Source organism: Terrapene carolina, unplaced genomic scaffold, assembly GCF_002925995.2.
Source record: "Terrapene carolina triunguis isolate 2854851 unplaced genomic scaffold, T_m_triunguis-2.0 Scaffold714, whole genome shotgun sequence".
Taxonomy (NCBI): Eukaryota; Metazoa; Chordata; order Testudines; family Emydidae; genus Terrapene; species Terrapene triunguis.
Genome location: NW_020665065.1, coordinates 18,264,623 through 18,286,608, shown reverse-complemented (window position 1 = coordinate 18,286,608; position 21,986 = coordinate 18,264,623). Strand labels below are relative to the sequence as shown.

Below are 21,986 nucleotides of genomic sequence, written 5' to 3'. Positions count from 1 at the left end.
GGGGACGGGGACCGGGCCGGTACACACCCTGCCCGTGGGAGGGCACGGGGACAGGGACCGGACCAGTACACACCCTGCCCGTGGGAGGGGACGGGGACCGGGCCAGTACACACCCTGCCCGTGGGAGGGGACGGGGACCGGGCCAGTACACACCCTGCATGTGGGAGGGCATGGGGACGGGGACCCACTTGTATTTGTTGTGTTGTTTTGGTTGCTTTTCCGTGCTACTTGCCCCTGTAATTTGGTGCCACTGCCTTTGTAAGACAGTCATCTTCTGGATGATCATGCTGGAAGAGCTCTGTTTCATGCAGGGCAGGGAAGTTCCCGTCAATAGATTTTGTGACTGAATGTTCATTTGCTTCCTCCTCATCCCTCCTGGCCAATAGCACTCAGCGTTGCTAACAACCAGTGACCAAAATGTGGGGCAAAACCTGCTGCAGTTTTCCATTGCAATATAGATGATAGTAAGAAATAAAACAAGGTTCCCCCCCATGCCTGTCCCAAGGGTCTCCTGCTTTGTCCCTTGCAGATTTGTGGACCGTGCAAATGAGGAAAATTGGAACCATGTGAGGAATATGTAGCTGCCTTTATGTGAGTGCCTCCGCTGGGTATTTAGCCTAAACGTGCGCGGAGCAATCTCAGTGCCTAGCACTGCAGGGCCTCAGGGTCTCTCGTGAGGCTTTTCACAGCCTGAAGGGCCAGGGCCGTAGTGCAGGCATGCTCTGGCAGCTCTCTGAGAGTTGGCATTGACGCTGGCGGTAAGCGGCGGAGGGGTCCGCTCTGGGAATGATGAGGCACCCTGGGAGCTCTGGCTAGTGCCTTGGGCTGGGTAAGGCAGTCCTGTTTGCAGGGAGGGCTTCTGCCCAACACATCTGGTTTCATGTCCATGGGAAACTGTTTGGCTTCTCAGTGAGCAGGCTTATGGCTATGCCATTCCAGCCGGCTGGGATTTTGTCACCAGTGCCTACCGGATTCCCCCTCTTGCCGCCCTCCAAGCGGAGTGTGCTGCTTAGCATTTCCAAAGACACTCGCTGCCTCGTGCTGCTCCCGGCTTGCAGCAGGAACCTGGCAGCCCTGGACACCGCTGCTTCCTGCTGCTACAACCAAAGATGCTGGTTGCTGCCTGCGCCATGGGAAAGATGCTGGCTTTAGGTGTTGTGGGAGGGGTGGGGCCAGCCCCGGATGCTGCACCTTCCCTGGCCTGGGCAAAGCCATGGGAGGAGCTCTGCTTTCTTGGGAAAGCTCAGTTGGTTGCTAAGCCTCCTCCCAGCCAGTGTCCCTATCACATCTGTGCACACCACAAATGAACAACTCTTGTGCCTGGCCCTGCCCCTGCCTGCTGGGTAGCCATGCATTCCTGCTCCAGGGTGTGCTCCGCGCCATCTGTGCCGAAGGGAGACGTCCCCAAATGTTAACCGGTTTCTCCCCTGAGAAGGAGCCTTCAGGCCTCTGCAAGGAGCCAGGAGCAGAAGAGGGGCAAAGGGCTTTATTTGGCAAGCACGTGGATTCGTGGCGTGTCCATTCGCTCTGTGGAAAGGAGACTCGCTTGCCTTCCACCTGGGCTCCATTGATTGCATGTTCAGCAGCAGCCTGGACAGTCAGCACTGGGGCTGAGTTTTGCCACATCCAAGGCAAAGAGAACCTTTCTTTTGCCCTCTCTGGCCGTACTGGGCTCTGTGGGGGAGCGGGAGCCCCCACAGGGAGGCCACCCGCACAGCCTGGGGAGCATTGTCTGCGGTGCTCAGCTGTGTCAGATCAGTGCCTTTCCCAGCGCCCCACATGGCACGGAGCTGAGAGCCAGGCCTCCGCTGCAGCATTGGGAACCAGAGGCTGGAGAGAGCTTGGAGAGGTTGGCAAACCAACCCTGCCAGGTGTGGAAGGCTCAGGGGACTGGGCAGGGTCAGTCTGGAGAAGAGGCAGCTATGGGAGATGTAATAATGGCCTTCAGATCGGCCAGGAGACCTTCCGCAGCAGACAGGCTCAGCTATTGCCATTAGTCACCAGGACGGCACCTTAGCACATGGATGAGCCTGCCCCAGGGAAAGCCCAGGGAAATAGCAGGGGAAACATCCCAAATATGACTGTATAGGGAGGCCGTGGTGTCAGCTCCACCACCAAGGCAGGAAGCAGGTCCCAGCCCCTTGGGGGAGCTCTAGAAAGCATGTGATTAGCCCTGCAGCCGTGCCCTGAGCGATGGATCGAGTCAGTCACTGGGAGCCCTTCCCAGCCCCAGGGAGTCCATGTGTATTTCCTGGGTGTTACCTGGGTCCTGGGTCTCCTCTCCCAGCCCCTGGAGTGAGCTGGGAGGCGCTGGGGTGCTCGTCAAACCAGCCGGCTCTGCTGGCAGTTGGGGTCAGAGTTCCAGCAGCCAGTCTCTCCCCTTGAGAACATGCCGTGGAACCTGCTGGGTACAGAAAGTCTTGACAGTCTGCCCCCGTGGCCTTGAAAACTAGGGACAAAGAACATCCAGGAACGGTTTGTGTGTGTGTCGGCGTAGCGTGTCACCCAGACTGACCTGGGGGGCCGTGGAAAGAGGGAGCAGGGACACAGGGCGGTGAGGTCGGTGGGCAGTCAGTCTCACTCAGGGTTTTGCTGTAATTTATTTGTTACCGTCATGCCGAGGACAGTCCTGGCCCAGGCCCTCATGGAGCCAAGGGCTGTATGAATGTAGAATGCCAACAGGGTCCCCGGCTCAAAGAGCTGCCTGTCTAGATGAGCTTGGTGGGTTTAGGTGTGGGGCGTGAGAGGTGGGGAGATTAGGGGAGGCGGGTAGGAAGCAGCCATAAAACAAGAGGGACCCTCCCGGTCACACATGCCAAATGTCTAGAGAGGTTGTTTTCCCTGTAGGTTCGTTCCATGTCTGATGTGAGGTGAGTTTGTGGCTCTCAGTCAGGGCAGTGGTCCCCAAACTGTGTGGGGCGCATGGTGGGACTCATGCCAGCCCCCGCGGGAGGGAGCACCACCCAGTCCCGCTCTGTGCCCAGCGCCACTCCGGCCCTGCCCCCAGCCGCAGCTGTGGCCCCTGCTCCACTGCCGGCCCCCGCTCTCGGTCCCTGCCCCTGCTCCTGGTCCCTGCTCCTGGACGCGGCTATGTTCCCAGCCGGCTGCAACTCTGCTCCCAGCTGGGGTGGGGTGGACACATTCCATTACTGGGGGGGGGGGGGGGGCGAGAGGAGAAGTTTGGGTTTGGGCGCTGCTGGGTAAGGGCTTAGTGCCCTCTGCACAGGCCCTGCCACCGCAGGGGCCCTGACTTCGTTCCTTGCTGGCAGTCTCAGGACAGAGGCCGAGGAGTGACTGAGCTCCCCTCTCCTCTCCGAGGGGCCCCTCGGCCTCAGCCACGTGCTCGCAGTGCGGGAAGCTTGGCTGCCCCACTGCTCATGCTGCTGCTGCTTGGCAGCCAACCGGACACTTTCCATTTCCTGGGCTGCTAATCAGCACCTTCCACCAGTGCTGATGTCCCTGGCCCAAGGTTCAGCCTGGAAAAGGATTTTACCTCCAAGTTAGGAACTCCTGAGGGAGCAGGTTCCCGTGGAGCGTCTGCCCCGTTTGTAACCACGGTGGGACCAGTGGGAGTATCTGCGAAAGGCTTCGTGTTACTTTACTGCGAGGCTGGGCCGTTAACGGGCCTCTGCTGGAGAGGATCCCTGGGAAAGACGTGACCTGCTCGCAGATGGGATTCACGTCCTGCCTCAGCCCCACCACACAGCCCCCAGAATGCCAGGCACACACACCCCTTCCATCTCCTGGGAACAGAGCAGGGTGCTGGGCAGCAAACCCTGTTCACAAACCAGAGCAGCTCCCTGCAGACAAGGTGGAGGCCAGGCCTCAGCCTAGGGGCCAAGTGGTTAACTGGGGTTTCTGCTCCATTTTGGGCAGTGAAAGGAGCCCTGACAAGTAATTTGGAGTGAATCGTTCTCCTTCAGCATCTTAACACGGGTCTAATCTGGGTGGCGAATGCCCTGAGCGATGTGTGTGAACCCTGCCCAGCCTGGCACTGAGAAGTCAAAACGCTAGTCCCTGTTTGGGTTGGACCTACACTGCCTAGCCCAGAGCTTTCCTCGAGTGCAGCGGGCGCGGCACGTCCCGGGGAGCCGTGCAAGCGCCCCAGGAATGCTAGCGCAGGAGCAGGGCAGCTTGGAAGGGGAGAGTGAGTGAGGTTCACCATCCTGACAAGGCCAAAGCCCAGGTGGGGGGCAGGTGGATGGCGGGCGTGGGGCGGGGTGGGATCTGTTTCAGCTTCCCAGATGATGGTCTCCCAGTCAGCGGAGAGCGAAGCTACAACCAACAAAGGCCTGGCCCGGCTGGCCATGCCCCTTGGAGGTGAGCAGGGCGGCCCCGTCTCCTCGTCAGGAACGGGATGCGCTCTGCGAGGCTCACGAGTTCTTGTCTCGGCAGAGTGGGGTGTAGGCCTGCTCTCGCCCACCCAGAGTTGTGCAGGCTGTTCAGGGAAGGCTGGGGTGTAATGGGGTGTAAGGTGCCCCCTGCCCCACCCTGGGTAGATCCTGCAAAGGCTCAGGATGCCTTTCCTGGCAGAGCGGGGCTGCGAGCGAGAAGGAAATACTGCACCGATACGCTAATGGCAAAGAGGGGCTGGCGGGGCAGCTCCTTCCTTTAGCAGAGCCCACCTCCTGGGGGCCCGGGGCCTCCGAAAACGTGTCCTTGTAACCCGCTGGGGGGTGTCTCCCAGGGTCCCCTCGGGGAGTCCCCAGAGGACAGGAGTCTGTGACAGCCCGAGCCAGGAAGCTTGGCTCTTTAGTTGTGTGCTGGCCAAGAGCGCAGCCATCACATGCTGCACTGTTGGGCCAGGGATCAGTCAAGGGCTCTGGAGCGTCTCATGTCTTGGCTGCTGGTTGAGTCGGGCCCAGGCTGATGCCTTGTGTAAAATGAGCCGGCAGATCTCAGGCTAGTTCCTGGCATCCCCGTTCTATGAGGAGCGGTCCCACATGGCACTAACGGAACCTTTCATGGAAGCAATGGGCCCCGGAGCCCAAATTCCACGGTCGACCCCAGGCTTCAGGCCAAGCTTGTGGGCGGAGTGGGAGCTTGCACTGCCCCCGTGGTGTCTGCTCTGTGTGGAACAGAGGCCTTTGGGCTGCACGGTTCCTGCTGCTGCAGCACCTGGCACAGCGCAGGCACGTTCTCGCACTCAGCGTCAGAAAAGGAAAGTAGACGATGATGTTACAGCCCCAGTTTTCTCTCTGGACCATGCAGAGCGCAGTGCTGGGTTGGTGCAGCGGCCTCTACGACTCCACATCGTCCCATCTCAGGGTGGGGACAGGAGGCAGAGCTCCGGATGAGGTTATTCACCAGGCCCCCAGCACAGACAGGGAGATGCAGGGCTGAGACGGCATTTTACTTGGAGAAAAAAATATGGAAACGCCCAGTAAATTCCCGAGACCTCTGCCTCCATCGTAAAGGAGCGTTGAAAGGCACAATGGGAGTTTTTCCATTCACTGCCGTGTAGCCAGGATTTCACCCCTGGAGTCTGACTCCATTGCCCTTCTTCGGGCCGTCAGTTGTACCAGTGCAATGGTGAACCGCTGCCATTCACTCCCTTTGCCCAGCTGTGAGTGACGGCTCCGGGGGAGGGTGATGGAGACTCTGGCCCTTCATGGGTTTCTTTGCAATTTACTTTTTAAAATCTCAAGTAACCCTTTCCCCTGTGACAGTGGAATGGGCCGGGAGGGGAGAGCCCCTCCACCAGAGCCCAGGCTGTGCTAGACACACGTAGGTACTTTAATGATCCTTGGAGAGTCTCCTCTGCCAGTCAGTGCACGTATCTCCCACTAACGCGAGTGGAAACCAAGTAACCACCCGGGAGAATAGAGCCCCTGGTCTGTGTGGTGGCTTTGTCCTGGCCCGGCAGTGGCAGGGTAGTGCACCACCGTGTATCCTTCAGCTGCTCCCTCCTTCGCTGCATCAGCCATTCCCAGCACCGGCCTGCGTGGCGCATTAGATGAGCATGAAGCGTTTGAGGCGTGTGCCCTGGCTCAGGGAGCCCGGAGACTGGGAGGGACTCAGTGTACGTTGGCATTAGACCCTGGGGTGGCTGCACCTAGGCAGAGCCCTAGTGTCGACACAATTGACCCTAGTGCAGCGCAGTTTGTACCGATGCAGCTGACCCCACATTGAAACTGGCTTCTCCTCCCCCCCAGGCAGCCTGAGCCTTTGCCTGTCAGGGGATGGCGGGGGGGGGAGGCAGAGCTGTGCCCCCACCAGGTACATAAACGGGCCCAAGCTAACTGCCAGTGAATGTAAATGCAATGCAGCCCACTGACTCTTTGTGTCCCATCCGCAGTGGGAAGAGGTGAGCGGATACGACGAGTACATGAACACGATCCGGACGTACCAGGTGTGTAACGTCTTTGAGTCCAATCAGAACAACTGGCTGCGGACCAAATACATACGGAGGAGAGGAGCTCACCGCATCCACGTGGAGATGAAATTTTCCGTCCGGGACTGCAGCAGCATCCCAAGCGTTCCCGGCTCCTGCAAGGAGACCTTCAATCTCTACTACTTCGAATCTGACTTTGACTCGGCCACCAAGACTTTTCCCAACTGGATGGAGAACCCCTGGGCAAAGGTGGACACCATTGCGGCTGATGAGAGCTTCTCCCAGGTGGACCTGGGTGGCCGCGTGATGAAGATCAACACCGAGGTGCGCAGCTTCGGGCCGGTCTCCAAGAACGGATTCTATCTGGCGTTCCAGGACTATGGGGGCTGCATGTCCTTAATCGCTGTCCGGGTCTTCTACCGCAAGTGCCCCCGAGTGATCCAGAACGGGGCCGTGTTTCAGGAGACGCTCTCGGGAGCAGAGAGCACTTCGCTGGTAGCGGCCAGGGGGTCGTGCATTACCAACGCAGAGGAGGTGGATGTCCCCATCAAGCTGTACTGCAATGGGGACGGGGAGTGGCTGGTGCCCATTGGACGGTGCATGTGCAAGGCTGGCTACGAATCGGTGGAGAACGGGACCGTCTGCAGAGGTAACCATTTCTCTTCGCTTTTGTTAGGATGCTGCGTCCTTAGCGTGGGAACCTGTGATTGTATTAGGCCAGGGCACATAGGGCACAGCCCCCTGGCTCTTGGAGGTGCCTCAGAATGCTGCTTCTCCTGCAGGCAGAGGGAGGTTGGCTGGCACAGATTCTTTCACATGCGGTTAGCAAACCTACCCTGCGCAGTGGCTTTGTCTGAGGGCACCACGTATCCTTTGGCTGCTCCCTCCCCAGCTTCCTGCTCCGTTGCTGCATCAGCCGTTCCCAGCACCTGCCTGCCGGGCAGTGACTCTTTGGCAAACTCTCGGTGACTAGGATTTGGAGGAGATATTGTGGGCCCCGGTTCCTGGCACTGGAGGCGGGTGGGGGAACCTGGGCTCTGTGGGCATTGCTCAGGGTGAGGAATTAGGATTCGTAGCTTTAATCTGCAGCTCTGTCAACCTGACCGTGCCCTCCGCAGCCAGGGAGGGGAACAATAGGAGACCAGCCCAAACAAAGGCTTGAGGGAGCACACTCTGCCTAGATCAACAGATGGGCCTTACTGTGAGGGCTGCAGCAGTGTGTGTGTGTGCGGCTAGTCACTGCCCCTTCGTTCTTCCTATGGGGAGCTTTGCCTGCACTGGGCAGCACGATCCAGTCCCTTCCATTCATTCTGCAGGCTCTTCATGATCTCTGAGAGCTGCCATTGGTTCTAAACATGGATCTGGCTGGCTGATCTCCATACGCCTCTCTCTGTCGTTTGCTGATTTCCCATCACCATGGTCCCTGTTCATAGCCTGCTTGGACTGCTTGTCCATGTGCCTGGGGGCACCGTGAACACCTGCTCCTTCTAGTTAAGTTTCTGCTCATACATGTGCGCTCCTGTCTTTCTGAGCCAGTCTGCCCATTTGTGCCCGGGTCTGGGTGCCCGCTGGTGTGTGCCGTGGCCAGGCTGACCCACCCTTGCACTCCCGAGCACACACAGACAGGGCGTGTTCCATGTTCAGTGCCCGCCATGCATGCTGATCTCCCAGCCAATCTGCACTTCACCTGGGAAATGCCAAGTGGAAGGCTCGCCCCCGACTGGCTAGGGGGTCCCAGCATTGCCTGATTTCGGCACCTGTGGGTCAGGCAACTCAAGGATGCCAGCAGCCCTTAGCTTTGCAGGGCAGGATTGCGCTAGCCAATCAGAACAGGTGGCGAAAGGATAGGTGGGCAGAGTCCCTCCCTGCGCCAGCAAGGTCTGAAGGGGAGTCCATTCTTAGGGAGAATTGCGATCCAAAGGGATTATTTTTAGACTGTAACAGGACGTCCAAATTAGGGAGCAATGTCTAACCGAGGTACTGCTAGGAGTGGCTGCAATCTGGTCTCTTACTGTGGCAGGGAGGGGAGAGCAGCAGAAGAGGGTCTCCCAGGAATGAATAACTTTCACTTGCTCCCCCGCAACTCGTCTGGCCTTCCAGCCTCCTCCCCCAGTTCCACTGCCCCCCTCCTCCCATCTCTTCAGGCCCACTCACACTCGTGCCAGCTCCCATCTTAGCTGCTGCTTCTTGGAGATAAAGTTTCACTTGCAATTGCCTGGAGACTCTCGAGGGAATCACACATTCCTCAGCAGATAGGCAGGCCCTGGGCGAACCAGAGAGATACAAGCACAGGAGAGACCACCAGGACCAGAGCCTCCTGCAGGCACAGAAAGTCAAGGTCTGCCAGTCCCACTCACTGCTCAGCAGCGAGGAGAACTCTCCCTCAGGGTCCCAGCTAGCATGGCCCTCCCTCGCTCTCCGCTGGCACTTTGTTTATCCCCGAGAACTCCATGATTAACCCCTTCTGCCGGGCACTGGAGAGGGGCTGCACTGCGACTGGAGTACAGCTGAATCAGCGTGATTTCCACTGGGCTTTGCTGAGGGTTCTGGCTGGAGCAGCTCTGCCCTCCACAGTCCTGGGGGGGTGGCAGGAAGGGCCCAGAAATGGGCTCAGGGGGTCACTTTGGTCTTCCCAGTGGTCAGACAGAGCCCGGTGTCTTGCTGTTCACAGCTCCTTCTAAAGGAACCCGAGTCATGTGCTGCAGGTAGGGGTGGGTGTGCTGTGATACCTGGCTGGAGGCGTCAGGGATTTGGATCTGGTGGTTTTTCTGCTGTAAAAGATTAAGTGTGAGTCACGTTTTTTCTGTTCTCTGTCGGCTGTGGTCATTGAAGGGCCCAAAGATCTGCGGGCTGGTTCTCTGGTTAATCACTGTGGGCATGTCTGGATTAAATCATCAGTTAATGGGAACATTCTACATCCTGGTCCTCGGTGCAGAACCCCCCTTTGCCTGCAGCTGAGGACTGAGGCATCCGCAGAGTTGTGCGTGGAGCTGGGTGGGCAGCTACAGGGCAGGGTGAGGGGCTTTGGGGGAGGAGCAGATGTACAGGGGAAGAGTGCAGAGTGTCATTGTACTGTGCCAACCTCCAGCCGATTGCTTTGGTGACCAGGTGGAACCACGGAGGGTCACCCCGCTGGGTGCTCCCTTGTCTGTTTCCACCAGCCCCTCCAGAGTGCTGCCTGCAGCCCAGGCAGGGAGTAAAAGGGGACAGTGCTGACGTAATAGACTTAGGCTTCTGTGAGGTGTTTGACTTGGTACCGTGTGACATTTTGATTTCAAAACTAGAGAGAGAGAAGAGTATCTTGGCGTACATTAAAGGGGTTAAAAGCGGGCTAACTGATTGGTCTCAAAATGTGATTGTCAGTGGTGAATCGTCATTGAACAGGTGGGTTTCTCGTGGGATCCCTGGGGATCGGTTCTTAGTCCTACATTACTTAACATTTTTATCAGGGGGCTGGAAGAAAACAAAATCATCACTGATAAAGTCTGCAGATGACACAAAAATTGGAAGGGGGGGGGTGTTAAATACCGAAGAGGACAGGTCACTGATTCAGAGTGATCTGGATCGCTTGGTAAATTAGCCTGACGCTACATGTAAATGTTACATCTAGGAACAAAGTGGGTAGGCCGTCCATACGCGCTGAGGGACTCTAGCCTGGGCAGCAGTGTCTCTTAAAAAGCTTTTGCAGGCGGTGGATAATCAGCCGAACACGAGCGCCCGGTGTGACACTGTGGCCAAAAAGGCGAATGGGATCCCGGGGATGCATAAACAGGGGAATCACGAGTAGGAGCAGAGAGGTTATTTCACCTCTGTACATGGCACTGCTGCGACCACTGCAGGAATCCTGTGCCCAGTTCCGGTGTCCTCAGTTGAAGAAGGATGAAGATAAACTGGAGAGGGTTCAGAGGAGTGGCAAGAGAATGATTAAAAGATTAGAAAACCTGCCTCATCCTGATAGACTCAAGGAGCTCAATCTATTTAGCTTAACAAAAATAATGTTAAGGGGTGACTTGATCACAGTCTATAAGTAGCTACCTGGGGAACAAATATTTAATACTGGGCTCCTCAGTCTTGCAGAGGAAGGTCTGACATGATCCAATGACTGGAAGTTTGAAACTAGACAAATTCAGACTGGAAATAAGGCGTATCATAGAATCATCATAGAAGATTGGGGTTGGAAGGGACCTTAGGGAGGTCATCTAGTCCAACCCCCTGCTCAAAGCAGGACCAACCCCAACTAAATCATCCCAGCCAGGGCTTTGTCAAACTGGGCCTTAAAAACCTCTAAGGATGGAGATTCTCCCACCTCCCTAGGGAACCCATTCCAGTGCTTCACCACCTTCCTAGCGTAGATTTTTGACAGTGAGGGTAATTAGCTATTGGAACAATTTATCAGGGGCTGTGCTAGATTTTCCATCACTGAAACTGAAGAGTGGATGTTTTTCTCACAGATCTGCTCTAGGAATTACTTGGAGGCAGGTCTCTGGCCGGTGTTACAGATGATCACAGTGGTCCCTTCTGGCCTGGGAATCTATGAACGTCTGACTCACTAAAGCTAGCTGGCACTATGAAAGAAATTGGTCCCAGGGCTGTGCCGAAGGGACACGGTGACTTACCAATGGAGCAGGGCCTGGAGACCAACATTCCTGTTAGAAAAGGGACGGTCGGGAGAATTCAGCCCTGCCTAAGCCAGAGGAGAGGCAATTATGCCCCCTGCTCCGGGGCTCATTTCAGTCCTGGTGCAGGGTAGGGCAGCCATCTGTGGGCCATTGTAGTGTCTGCAGAATCTCTAGGATGTCATAACTTTCTGGCCTGTACCCTCCTGCCTGCTCTTTGCCCACCCCACAGTGCCCCGTGCAGGGGGACCAGGTACAGGGATGTTCCTCTAGAAGGTGCCCTCAGGGCCATGCAGCTGCCATATAGCCCGTTTGTACTGGCTATGCCAGCACGAAGGTTCTGCCGGGCACAGTGACTAGGGCACAACGTCTCTGTGATACTGTCTGTGCACCTGGAGAAATGAGGCTTTTCTCTCCTCCTTCTGCACGCCCATGTCCTTGCTCTCTCCTACCCACGTTCAGGCCTGCTCTACACTCAAAAATTAGACCAACCTAGCTACGTGCTGTAGTTGGGTCGACCTAACCCTCGGTGTAGATGTGGCTAGGTCAACAGAAGGATTCTTCTATCAACGTAGGTACTGCCTCTTGGGGAGGTAGATTACCTACATCAATGGAACCCCCGCTTCTGCTGATGTAGGAAGTGTCTGTGCTCCAGTGACACCGCAGCAGTGCCGTAGCTGTGCCGCTGATGTGGCTGTAGTGTAGACATGTCCCAGGGTCAGCCACCACGGTGCCGGCTAGGGTGACCAGACATCCCGATATTTAGGTGTTTGTCCTGATATTTCGCTCCACCGGCAGCACTGGTTTTTGCTCCGCCGGCAGCATTCGGCTTTTTTTTCTTTTCTTTTCTTTTCCTTCCTCCGCCGGCAGACACCCCCTTCCCCCAATGTGTCCCAATATTTTCTTCCTCTCATCTGGTCACCCTAGTGCCGGCTCAGAGGCTGCTGGAAAGGGAATGCTTCTCTCTGGCAGGCTTGGAGATGATGGTAGTAGCTGGGGTGTGAACAGGATGCAGCTGAGCGCCAGGCCAGGGTGGAGGTGTGGGAAGGGAACGTGGCAGTGTGGTTGGAGAGAGAAGTAAAGTTTTGCAGCTGTGTAATACACTGACAAGGGAACTCCCAGGCCCAGGAGCAGGATGGATGGTGGGGGAGAGCGAGCCAGGGAAGCGGTTGAGATAACGGGAGGGAGGAAGAACAGCGGGCGAGCCAGTGAAAAGAGCCAGCGCAGCCAGGGGTCTCGGATTGGCTCCCGGGCAGACACAGTTATTGAAACATTTCATTGCAGCCAACAGAGCCGTCCCTTGTCCAAGCTAAATATAAAAATCCCATTACAGCCCCGATAGCATCTTGGCAATCGGTGTCAGGACGGAGTTTCTCCGAGATCAATTATAGATATGGCGGAGGGGCTTGTGAGGGGAAAGGCGCATCCTAATGCGCTCGCTGCGGGGTGGGGGTTGCGTCTCCTCCCAGCGGGGAAGGGAGGGGCAGCGGGCAGGCCTTAAACTCCCTGAATCTCTGTGACAACTAAAGGGACGAACTGGCCTGAGATCAGAACGGGCCCTTTTGGGTCTGCGTGATCAGCCTCCATCTTTGAACAGGAAAGGCCAGTCCCTGGAGTACTCCTGGGGCAGGCGCGTGTTGGGTCATAGGCCCCCACACGCCCCAGGGCAGGGGCCAGGCAAGCGTGGGGCAGGGCCAGAGCAGAACACTGGGGAGAGTCTCAGGGGCCCCAGGCAGTGTTGCACTGTAAGGCCCCCAGGCACCTGGCGATTTGGGGCTGTCATAGAGGCTGCTGGTGCCCTTGGCAGAGATCAGTGCAGCCAGGACCTCTAATATACAGCAGCCTCCTGCGAGTGCCTGTAGGTTGCTCCACAACAGCACAGACTGCCCTGTAGCGTGGCCTCACCTGACATGTCCTGGTGTTGGGACTTGCATGGAGGGGATGGGGGGGGGCATCAGTATAGGGTGGCCTGGGACATACCAGTGAAGTGCCGTCACTGGGGAATTCTCCATCAATCCCTTGTGTCTGTTTACAGCCTCTGTACCCTACCACAACATCTTGTAGGGGCCGGGCAGGGGACCTGAAACCTCAAGGCTGTGCCAGCCTCTCTAGGACATTATACTTCTCCCAGGTCCCTGGCTTTGGGTGGGACAGCGGGGTAAAGCTTTCTGTGCCAGCCTTGGACAGATACGATGGGATTTGCTGGAGCGCCTACAGTGTGGGCAGAAGCCAGGAGGAGATGGAAGAGTTGAAGGGGACTTGCAGGCAGATTCAGAGGCATTTGTACAACCCCGCGTCTCAGCGAGGACGGACAGACAGACAAGGAGGGAGGGATAGCAGAGGGAGATCCCGGTAGATATGAAAGGTGTTGGGAAATGGACCTTCCAAGGAGGAACGTCCAGGGAGTAGGGGCTGAAGGAAGCCCAGAGGGAGTCCTGCTTGGAGCAGAACATGGCCCGCCATGCATGCCAGGTGTAGTACGGTAGGTGCTTGTGATCACAGGGACCAACGCGCTCTGGGTGTCTCGGGGTCCATGCTAGTGGTCATGGGGACCAGTGTCCTCCAAGGGTCAGACATAGAGGCTCTGAGGACAGAAGAATGGGCAGGTTCTCCAGAATGAACCACTCAGCCCTCTCTCTTGTAAGGAGGTGGGTTGTTAACGAGATTCCCAAGCGACTGATGAGCACAGAGCTGGGCTGGCTGCTGCAAGCAATGACACATACTGTGTTTATACAGTTCCTACCATGGTGGGGTCCTGGCCCATGATGGGCTCCTATGTGCGCTGGTAACACAAATAATACTACAGAGATGGAAAAGCCGCGCTAGGTCCTGTCCATCCCGCTCCAGAGAGCACCTGGACATTGTTGTGTCTGTTCTCGGGAAATTCTGAAAAAAATCTTCAATCTGAATCGAAACAAAAAAACAAAATTTCCCATGGAATGAACATTGAAAAACATTCTGTTGAGAACCATTGAAATGCTTCATTTCAAGTTGATTCCTTTTATTTTGACTTTTATATTATGCAACCCTATTAAATATAATACATTCTATGTATTATTAACTAAACTAATGAAACCGAAATAGGATGAAATGTGATATTTCAACGTAATATAAAAGTCAAAATGAAGGAAAGTCGGATGATATCAAACCCAGACATTTTGGCCTGATCAGAGTGAAATGTTTCGCTGCTAGCCAATGGAAAGGCGAAAGTTGGAATGATTCCTTTTGACTTTCTCTCATAAAGAATTGTGTGAGAATCGACCGGCTTCCGGGAAATGTTTCGGGTTTGACGGAGCTGCAGGTCCCGATGTCAGTGCTGGCCCAAGCAGCTCTCGCCAGCCGGGGCTCTCGCCAGCCGGGGCTGCCGGCGCCTTGGTGCAGTGACCTTAGCCGGTCAGGTGCTCGGGCTTCCGCCACTTGCCTGGGAGACTCATGAAGCCTATGGCTTGGCATGGCAGCCTCCGGCTGTGGCCCAGTCTGACCGGGCTGAGAGGAGAGGAGGGAATTTGAAAGTGAGTGAACAGAGGAGGGGGAAGGCGAGTGAGGTGGGGGAGAGCCGGGCTGTGTCTTCTCTTTGTTTTCCTAGCAGCAGGACTGGGGGAGGTGCAGTGACTCAGGGCGTGTGCGGCTCTGAACTCCACGTGCTGGTTAATAACACAGTGGCCTGCAATCCAGTCTTCTTGGGGCAGCTGGCTCAAGACCAGCACCACAGCAAGTGGGGGAGCACCCTTGGGTGCCACGCTGGCAGAGGCAGCCCGGTGGGACTCAGTGATGGGGGGAATGGAGGGGTTGGAGCTGGAAGGTGTTTGGGGAAGGTGCCAGGCCTGACGGCCCAGCTTTGGATTCCCACGGCTGGCTGGGCTCCTGGAAAGTCCAGGGAGAATGGGAACAGGAGAGGGGCCATCCATGGAGAGAGAGAGTGCGTTTGCAGGGATAATAACCATTCCCACCAGAGTCTGAGACCCAGGACTGCCCCACCCCCATGGGGCTGAGCAGAGTAGCCTGTGGGCAGGGTAACATTTGGCTTAGACACCAATGGTAGCTGGGGCCCAGCACTGCTTGTGTCTACAGAGGCGGGCCTGGTCTCTAAATTGGCTCACTGAACGAAAAGGGCATGGGGGGCTGGGGTCAGGGACGGAGGGGTGTGAGATGGGTGGGGTGCCATGTGGGGATTTGGGAGGGAAGGATACAGGGTACAGTGGTGAAGATGGAGGGAGAGGCATATGGCCCCCTGTGGAGGGGGCTGTGAGACCTCATGGGAAGTGGAGGATGGAGGAGTATGGCCCCCTGAAAGAATGGGGCTGGAGGAGAGAGGGAGGGAGAGTCAGTGGCTGGGGTCAGTGGGATCTGACCCCTCTTGGGGAGGGGCTGTGTGTGTCCGGCTGAGATGTCCTGGGAGTCTGTTTGCCTGGTGTCCCTGTCTCAGATCTCTTCCCCCAGCAGAGCCCCTGTGGAGAATATGGGATACGAGATCCCTTCTCTCCTGCATGACAGCACAACAGAGCCTTTCCCAGGAATCCCTGGGGCAGAGCCTGGCCTGCCAGTGCCGGGCGCCCAGGCACATTGCAAGGCAGAGAGGGCCTGGGAGAGCTCACAAGCCTTTCCTGTGTTTGTAGCCTCCCCCAGGAGCAGGCCTGCCGCGGGCCTCACCCTTCTGCAGGAAGGTGCTGAGTGCTGCCCGCTCGCCAGCCACCCCCACCCCGAGCTGTGGGGCGCTGGGTCTGTGAACGTGGGAGCCTCCAGGCCTGTTTGCCAAAGCCCGCTGCTGAGAGAGCCGGGCAGCGCAGCTGTCCCTGGGCTTAGTCATACCTGAGTTGTGGAAGGGCTGCAGGGAGAGCCCTTTGGGGGGGCTCCCTCCCTGTGGGGCTCAGCCCAGCCCTGGCAGCCCCATTGCTGGGCCCCCACAGCAGGGGAGAGGGAAAGGATCGGTGATGGCACAGTGAAAGGGCCTTTGGTTCCCAACCTGCTTCTCTTATAGGGATCTGGGGAGCTGTGACCTCCCTTTCCTCTCCCCTCCAGATCCCTCCTTAGCCTTGCCCCGTCCCTGAGCAGCCTGGCCCAGAGCACTAACCCGTACATGTGGCTGGCAGGTTTTCTCGTGTTTCCAGAGGTGGGAGGAAGTCTGGGCCTCTTTCCAACAGCAAAACACAAGCATATAAAAGCCGGCCTTCAGTGTGAAGTACTATCAGATGGCCCGGGCAGCCTGCACGGCACCCGGCCCGCAGAGGTGGAGCACTCCGCTTGCCTGAGCTGTATTATTAATGCATTTCATTTGGAAGATGCATCCCGAGTGATTAAAAGGCCCCAAACGCTGCTAAAGAGCTGGGAAAGTTGCAAGCTTTCTCTGCAGGGCTTTTCATCTGGGTAATACAATGCAAACCTGCTTGAGGCACCGCACAAGAGAGATTTATTGAGGAAGTTCATGCATCTCACAGCTTAAGCTCTTCTAAGCTTGCAGCCATGGCACAAAAGGATTTGGGAGCAGTTAACAATTCTGTGTGGTTAAGAGATTTCCATTCCCCTGGGCCCTGCTACCCAATCCCACAGGGCCCCACATGGGAGACTGAGTGAGTAGCACTGCTTGTCCTCTGCCCAGACACAATCCCTTGCCTGCTTCTTTCCCTTGTGTTTGCCAGGGTCTCATTAACATGCTGCAGCCGAACGCCCCTCCCCCAGGCCTTCCCTCCAGAGACACAGCCTCCTGGCTTCTCCTTCTTCCTCACTTTCTCCTTCCCTCTGCCTCTGCGGTTTTTCTCCATGCCCCGTCCCTTTGTCTGTACTCCCTCCCCACCCCATGCACTGTAGTCTCTGTCTCTGCCTCTCTCGTTCATTGGCTCTGTGCTGGGATGGCAGAGGCAGAGCTATTGTTATGCGCTCTGCTAGGTCTGTTTGGACCAGACTCTGAAATCAAGCGCTCCCTTTGATAGCGGTGTCCCTCTGCCTGCTCGCAAAGGCTTCTGGCTAAACGCTAAAGCCAGGTGGTAGGTGAGAAGCAGCTGCCCATGGACCCGCAATGGCAGGAGCTGTGCGTGGTCCTGTGGCCTCCCCTTTGGATTTGCGTGGTGTGTCTCGGTGTATAGGCCTGATGTGTCTTGTACATACAGCACAGTGGGTCCCAGCCCAGCACCACTGCAGTAACACTCCTTGCCCCATTGGAGTCAACGGGACATTCCCCGCAAGTTCCGTAGGGCGAGGATTTCACCCGCGCGCCACAGGCTGTTTCCACGGCTCTCCGAGGCGTTTCTAGAGAGAGGCAAGAACTCTCCTTTGACTGTCCCCGGAGGCTCGATACTCTGGGCTCTCCAGAGAGGGATGCTGCACGTGGGACAAGCCTCACTCCCAGAGTTTCATGTCAGAACCGTGTTCTTTAACCCCCCGACTGAGTGATTAGCGGCTTAGCCAGACACCAGCCAGTTGTGGTTGCTGCGTGGCTGCGGCTGATCCACACAGACACGAATTGCTGTGCCAGGCTACGTGGCTGCTGTTGCTTCCTTGAGAGCCGTATGCAGAGCATTGTCTGCGTGCACGAAGCTCCCATTGCCCTCCTGAGGGAGGGACAACGCCGCGAAAGGGTGAGCGTTTCTCCCGTGTCGGTGTGAACTTCCTGACACGCCCAGGGACCCGCGGTGCTGCTGGGTACAATGTGTGACACAGAGGCTGTGGGCAGGTTTTATCACTTTGCCTTCAGGCTGTTCTGGGGAGCCACACACCAGAATGGGATTCATTCCAGGGCATTGGATGTGAATGGCATCGGGACATGGAAAACATTCGCCGTGCACAGGAAGTGGTGTGCCCTGCGGACTAGCTATGTCCTCTGTGCATGGGCACATCTTAGCCCCGTCCTAGCATGGTCCCATCTGCGTGGGGTGCGTTTTTGGCTACGTGACTCCCGGTGTGTGCTGGTTCTTGGGCTCTGGTGCTGCTGGGCCCTGCTGATGTGGGTCCCATTCTCTGGGCGCCCCTCTTGGTCTGGGCAGGCAGAACGCTGCTCCTTTCTTTCCTCCTCCTGCATTCTTTTCCCTCCTGTTTCTCGCTGACCCCGGCGTGTTGTGAATCCAATTAGCACCGCCATGGGGATCACAGCTGCACAGCATCAGGCTATTAACGACACTGAGCATGCTCAGTGCCTCAGAGCCCCGGGAGGTGCCAGCCTGTTCTGCTTGTAATTCTGGGACAGCGCTCGGGCTCCCGGCCATGGGAAAGGGGCTGGGGGAGGGGCAGACACATGAGTTAGGTGGCATATGTCCCCTGTAAGTTCAGCTCCAACCAAGCCTGCCATGGAGATGTCCCTGAATAGGGAGTGCGTTCCCCGGCGAGAATGCAGGTCGCCCCCCGCACCCACTGTGCGCTCTGGTTGGGGGAGGGGAGGATCCACTTTCCTGGAGGAGCTTGGTCCTTTTCGATGGGGGTGGGGGTAGGGTGACCAGATCTCCCGATTTTATAGGGACAGTCCCGATTTTTGGGTCTTTTTCTTGTATAGGCTTCTATTACCCCCCACCTCCGTCCCGATTTTTCACACTTGCTGTCTGGTCACCCTAGGGAGGCTGCTCAGTGAGGAACAGAGCTCTCTCCGGAGCAGAGGCTCTTCCCCAGAGGTTACGCTGACCTTCCCAAAGAGCCAGGGAAAGCAGGGACTCTGCAGGGAACTGTTCTGTCGGTTTGCCTTTAAGACGCAGTTTGTGGTCAGAGTTTTTCAAGCAAGTCTTGTCTGCAGGGGGAAATGGCCCGGAATAGCTGTTCTGGAATATCTCCCCATGTGGACACTTACTCTGGAATACTTCTAGAGCTTTACATCCCTGCCCATCTTCCTGATGAGTTCTGGAGAGAGCTCTTCTCGTTACCTGTTCTAGCACCACTAAGCTCTGCCCTCCTCCTGCTGCATCACAAGAGGAGAAACCTGGACCTGGAAATCAAACCCAGAACAGGGTCCGTACAATCACTAGGAAAGAGAGAATGTGAACGTACACATGGCTAGAGCAGGGGACTGACTGGGTGCCATGCCTTTGGGTTCTGCCACTGACTGATCTCAGACTAATTGTTTAACTTCTAACTCCCCGTCTGTAAAATGGAGATGATGATACTTCCCAGACACCGGGGTGTGGGCTTGTTTGTTGTAATTCATCACTGCGTTGAAGCACTCTGAGATCCTCAGATGGAAGGTGCAGTGTTCTCTTCTGCCAGATGTATTCCCCCGGAAATGGACAGCACCAGATTTGTGGAAATAGGAAACCCCACAGCTTGGCTAGTCCCCCATGGGGGCTAATTTTATGGTGTGCTGGTGGGGGAAGTGGCTTTGAGGAAGCTCCGGAGATGACTATGTGGTGCTGCCCCAGGTAGGTCTAAGGAGGAGTGCCCATGGTGATGCTCAAGGGGCCCATTCTGTCACTTTCAGCAATGGAGGAAGGACCACGGCTAAGAAAGGAGACTGAATTAAAAACAAATCAAGGGGGGCGGGTTCGTTTCTACCCATCTAAGCCAGGACCTGGAGACTACCGCACAAAGGACAGCCAAAGGCCCAAGATAGGTGCAGTCCCATCCCTCTCTAACAGGAGTCAGAGGGAATGGGGTAGGCATGTACTGGTGGTGGGTGTCACAGTTCATGGCAGTTGCCACCTGTATTTCCTCTGAATTCTTCCCCAAGGGCACTCATTCCAGGCTCCTGTCTCTTCAGCCATTGCCCTTCTTTGGCATAGACCCACGTCCCTCTCCCCTCTTGGTTTTTCCAGGCTGCACCATAAGAACTGCCATATTGGGTCAGACCAATGGTCCATGTAGCCCAGTATCTTCTGTCCAACAGAGGCCAGTACCAGAGCTTGAGAGAGTGTACAGAACAGGGAAATGTTGGAGAGATCCACCCCTCAGCTCCTGACTTTTGGCAGCCAAAGATTTAGGGATGCCCCAAGCATGAGGTTGTCTCCCTGACCATCTTGACTTAATAGCCTTTGATGGACCTACCCCCCTAATTCTTTTTTGAACCCTGTTATACTTTTGGCCATTACAACATCCTGTGGCAATGAGTTCCAGAGGTTAATTGTGTACTGTGTGGAAAAAGTACTTCCTCTTGTTTGTATTCAGCCTGCTGCCTATTAATTTCGTCAGGTGACCCCTGTTTTTTATATTGTGGGAAAGTGTAAATAACATTTCTCTATTCACTATTTCCAAGCCACTCGTGATTTTATAGATCTCTATCATATCCCCCCTTAATCGTCTCTTTTCTAAGCTGAACAGCCTAATTTTTTAGTTTCTCCTCATATGGAAGCTGTTCCACACCCCGATCATCTTTGTGGCCCTTCTTAAAACCGTTTACAGTTCCACTATCTCCTTTTTTAAAACGGGGCGACCAGAACTGAACACAATATTCAATGTGTGGATGCATCATGATTTATATAGGGACAGTATGATATTTTCCATCTTATTTCCTATCCCTTTCCTAATCGTTCTTAACAGTCTGTTAGCCTTTTTGACAGCTGCTGAGCATTGAGCTAATGTTTCCAGAGAACGATCCACAATGACTCCAAGATCTCTTTCTTGAGTGGTGACAGCTCATTTAGACCCCAGCATTATGTATGTGTCATTGGGATGATTTTTTCCAATGTGCATCACTATGCACTTACCAATGTTGAATGTTCATCTGCCATTTTGTTGCCCAGTCACCCAGTTTTATGAGATCCCTTTGTAACTCTTTGCAGTCTGCTTTCGACTTAACTATCTTGAATAATTTTGTATCCTCTGCAAACTTTGCCGCTTCATTGTTCACTTCCTTTTCCAGATCATTAATGAATATGTTGAATAGCTTCGGTCCCAGTACAGATCCTTGGGAGACCCTGTTGTTTACCTGTCTCTATTGTGAAAACTGATCATTTATTCATTCCTTTGTTTCCTATTTGTTAACCCTTTACTGATCCATGAGAGAATCTTCCCTGTTATTCCCTGATTACTTAGTTTCTTTAAGAGCCTTTGCTGTGGGACCTTGTCAAAAGTTTTCTGAAAGTCCAAGTACGCTACAGCAGCTGGATCACCCTCATCCATATGCTTGGTGATTCCATCAAAGAATTGTAATAGATGGATGAGGCATGACTTCTCTTTCAAAAAGCCGTGTTGACTCTTCCACAACAAATCCTGTTTGTTTATAAGTCTGATAATTCTGTTTTTTACTATAGTTTATACCAATTAGCCTTGTACTGAATTTGAGTTTACTGGCCTGTAATTGCCAGGATCGGCTCTGGAGCTCATTTTAAAAATTGGCGTTACATTACTATCCTCCAGTCACCTGGTACGCAGGGTGGTTTCAGTGATAGTTACATACTATAGTTAGTAGTTCTGCAATTTCATATTTGAGTTCCTTCAGAACTCTTCGGTGAATCCATCTGGTCCTCGTGACTTGTTACTGTTTAATTTATCAGTTAGTTCCAAAACCTCCTCTGTTGTCACATCAATGTGGGACAGTTGTTTAGATTTCTTGTCCAAAAAGAATAGCTCGGCTGTGGGTGTCTCCCCCACATCCTCTGCAACAAAGACTGATGCAAAGACTTCATTTAGCGTCTCTACAATGGCCTTGTCTTCGCTGAGTGCTCCTTTAACATGTTGGTCAAGTAGTGGCCCCACTGCCTGTTGGGCAGGTTTCCTGCTTCTGGTGTCCTTAAAAAAATTCTTACTGTTAAGTTTTTGCATCTTTAGCAAGTTGCTTATCAAATTCTTTCTTGGCCTGCCTGATTATTCTTTTACACTTAAGCTTCCAGGCTTTGTGCTCCTTCTTCTTATCCTCACTAGGTTTTGATTTCCAAATTTTAAAGGATGCCTTTTTCCCCTTTAATGACCTCCATTACTTTGCTGTTTAGTTCCCTGCCTACACTGTTATTCCCAGCAACGAGAGTGCCTACACAGGCCAGTTCTGGAAACCCTGACACATGATGTTTCTAAAACAAAAATTGCTCCCCAGGACTCCATTCTTGTCAACAGCGACTGGGGCTGGAAGGGCCTGCAACTCCATCTTGCAGTCTGCCTCGGGCTGGGGACCCCAAGGCTTCCAGGCCAGC

General features: G+C 55.0%; 1 protein-coding gene across 4 annotated transcripts in view; it reads left to right on the top strand.

Moving 5' to 3' along the window:
- Positions 1-21,986, top strand: part of EPHB2 (EPH receptor B2) — a 143,217-nt gene that overhangs the window by 662 nt on the left and 120,569 nt on the right. For all 4 annotated transcript variants that reach the window (XM_026659973.2, XM_026659971.2, XM_026659972.2 and 1 more), the window contains exon 2: positions 6,299-6,983. In XM_026659973.2, the coding sequence (XP_026515758.1) occupies positions 6,299-6,983 (685 nt within the window). The remainder of the gene's footprint in view (positions 1-6,298; positions 6,984-21,986) is intronic.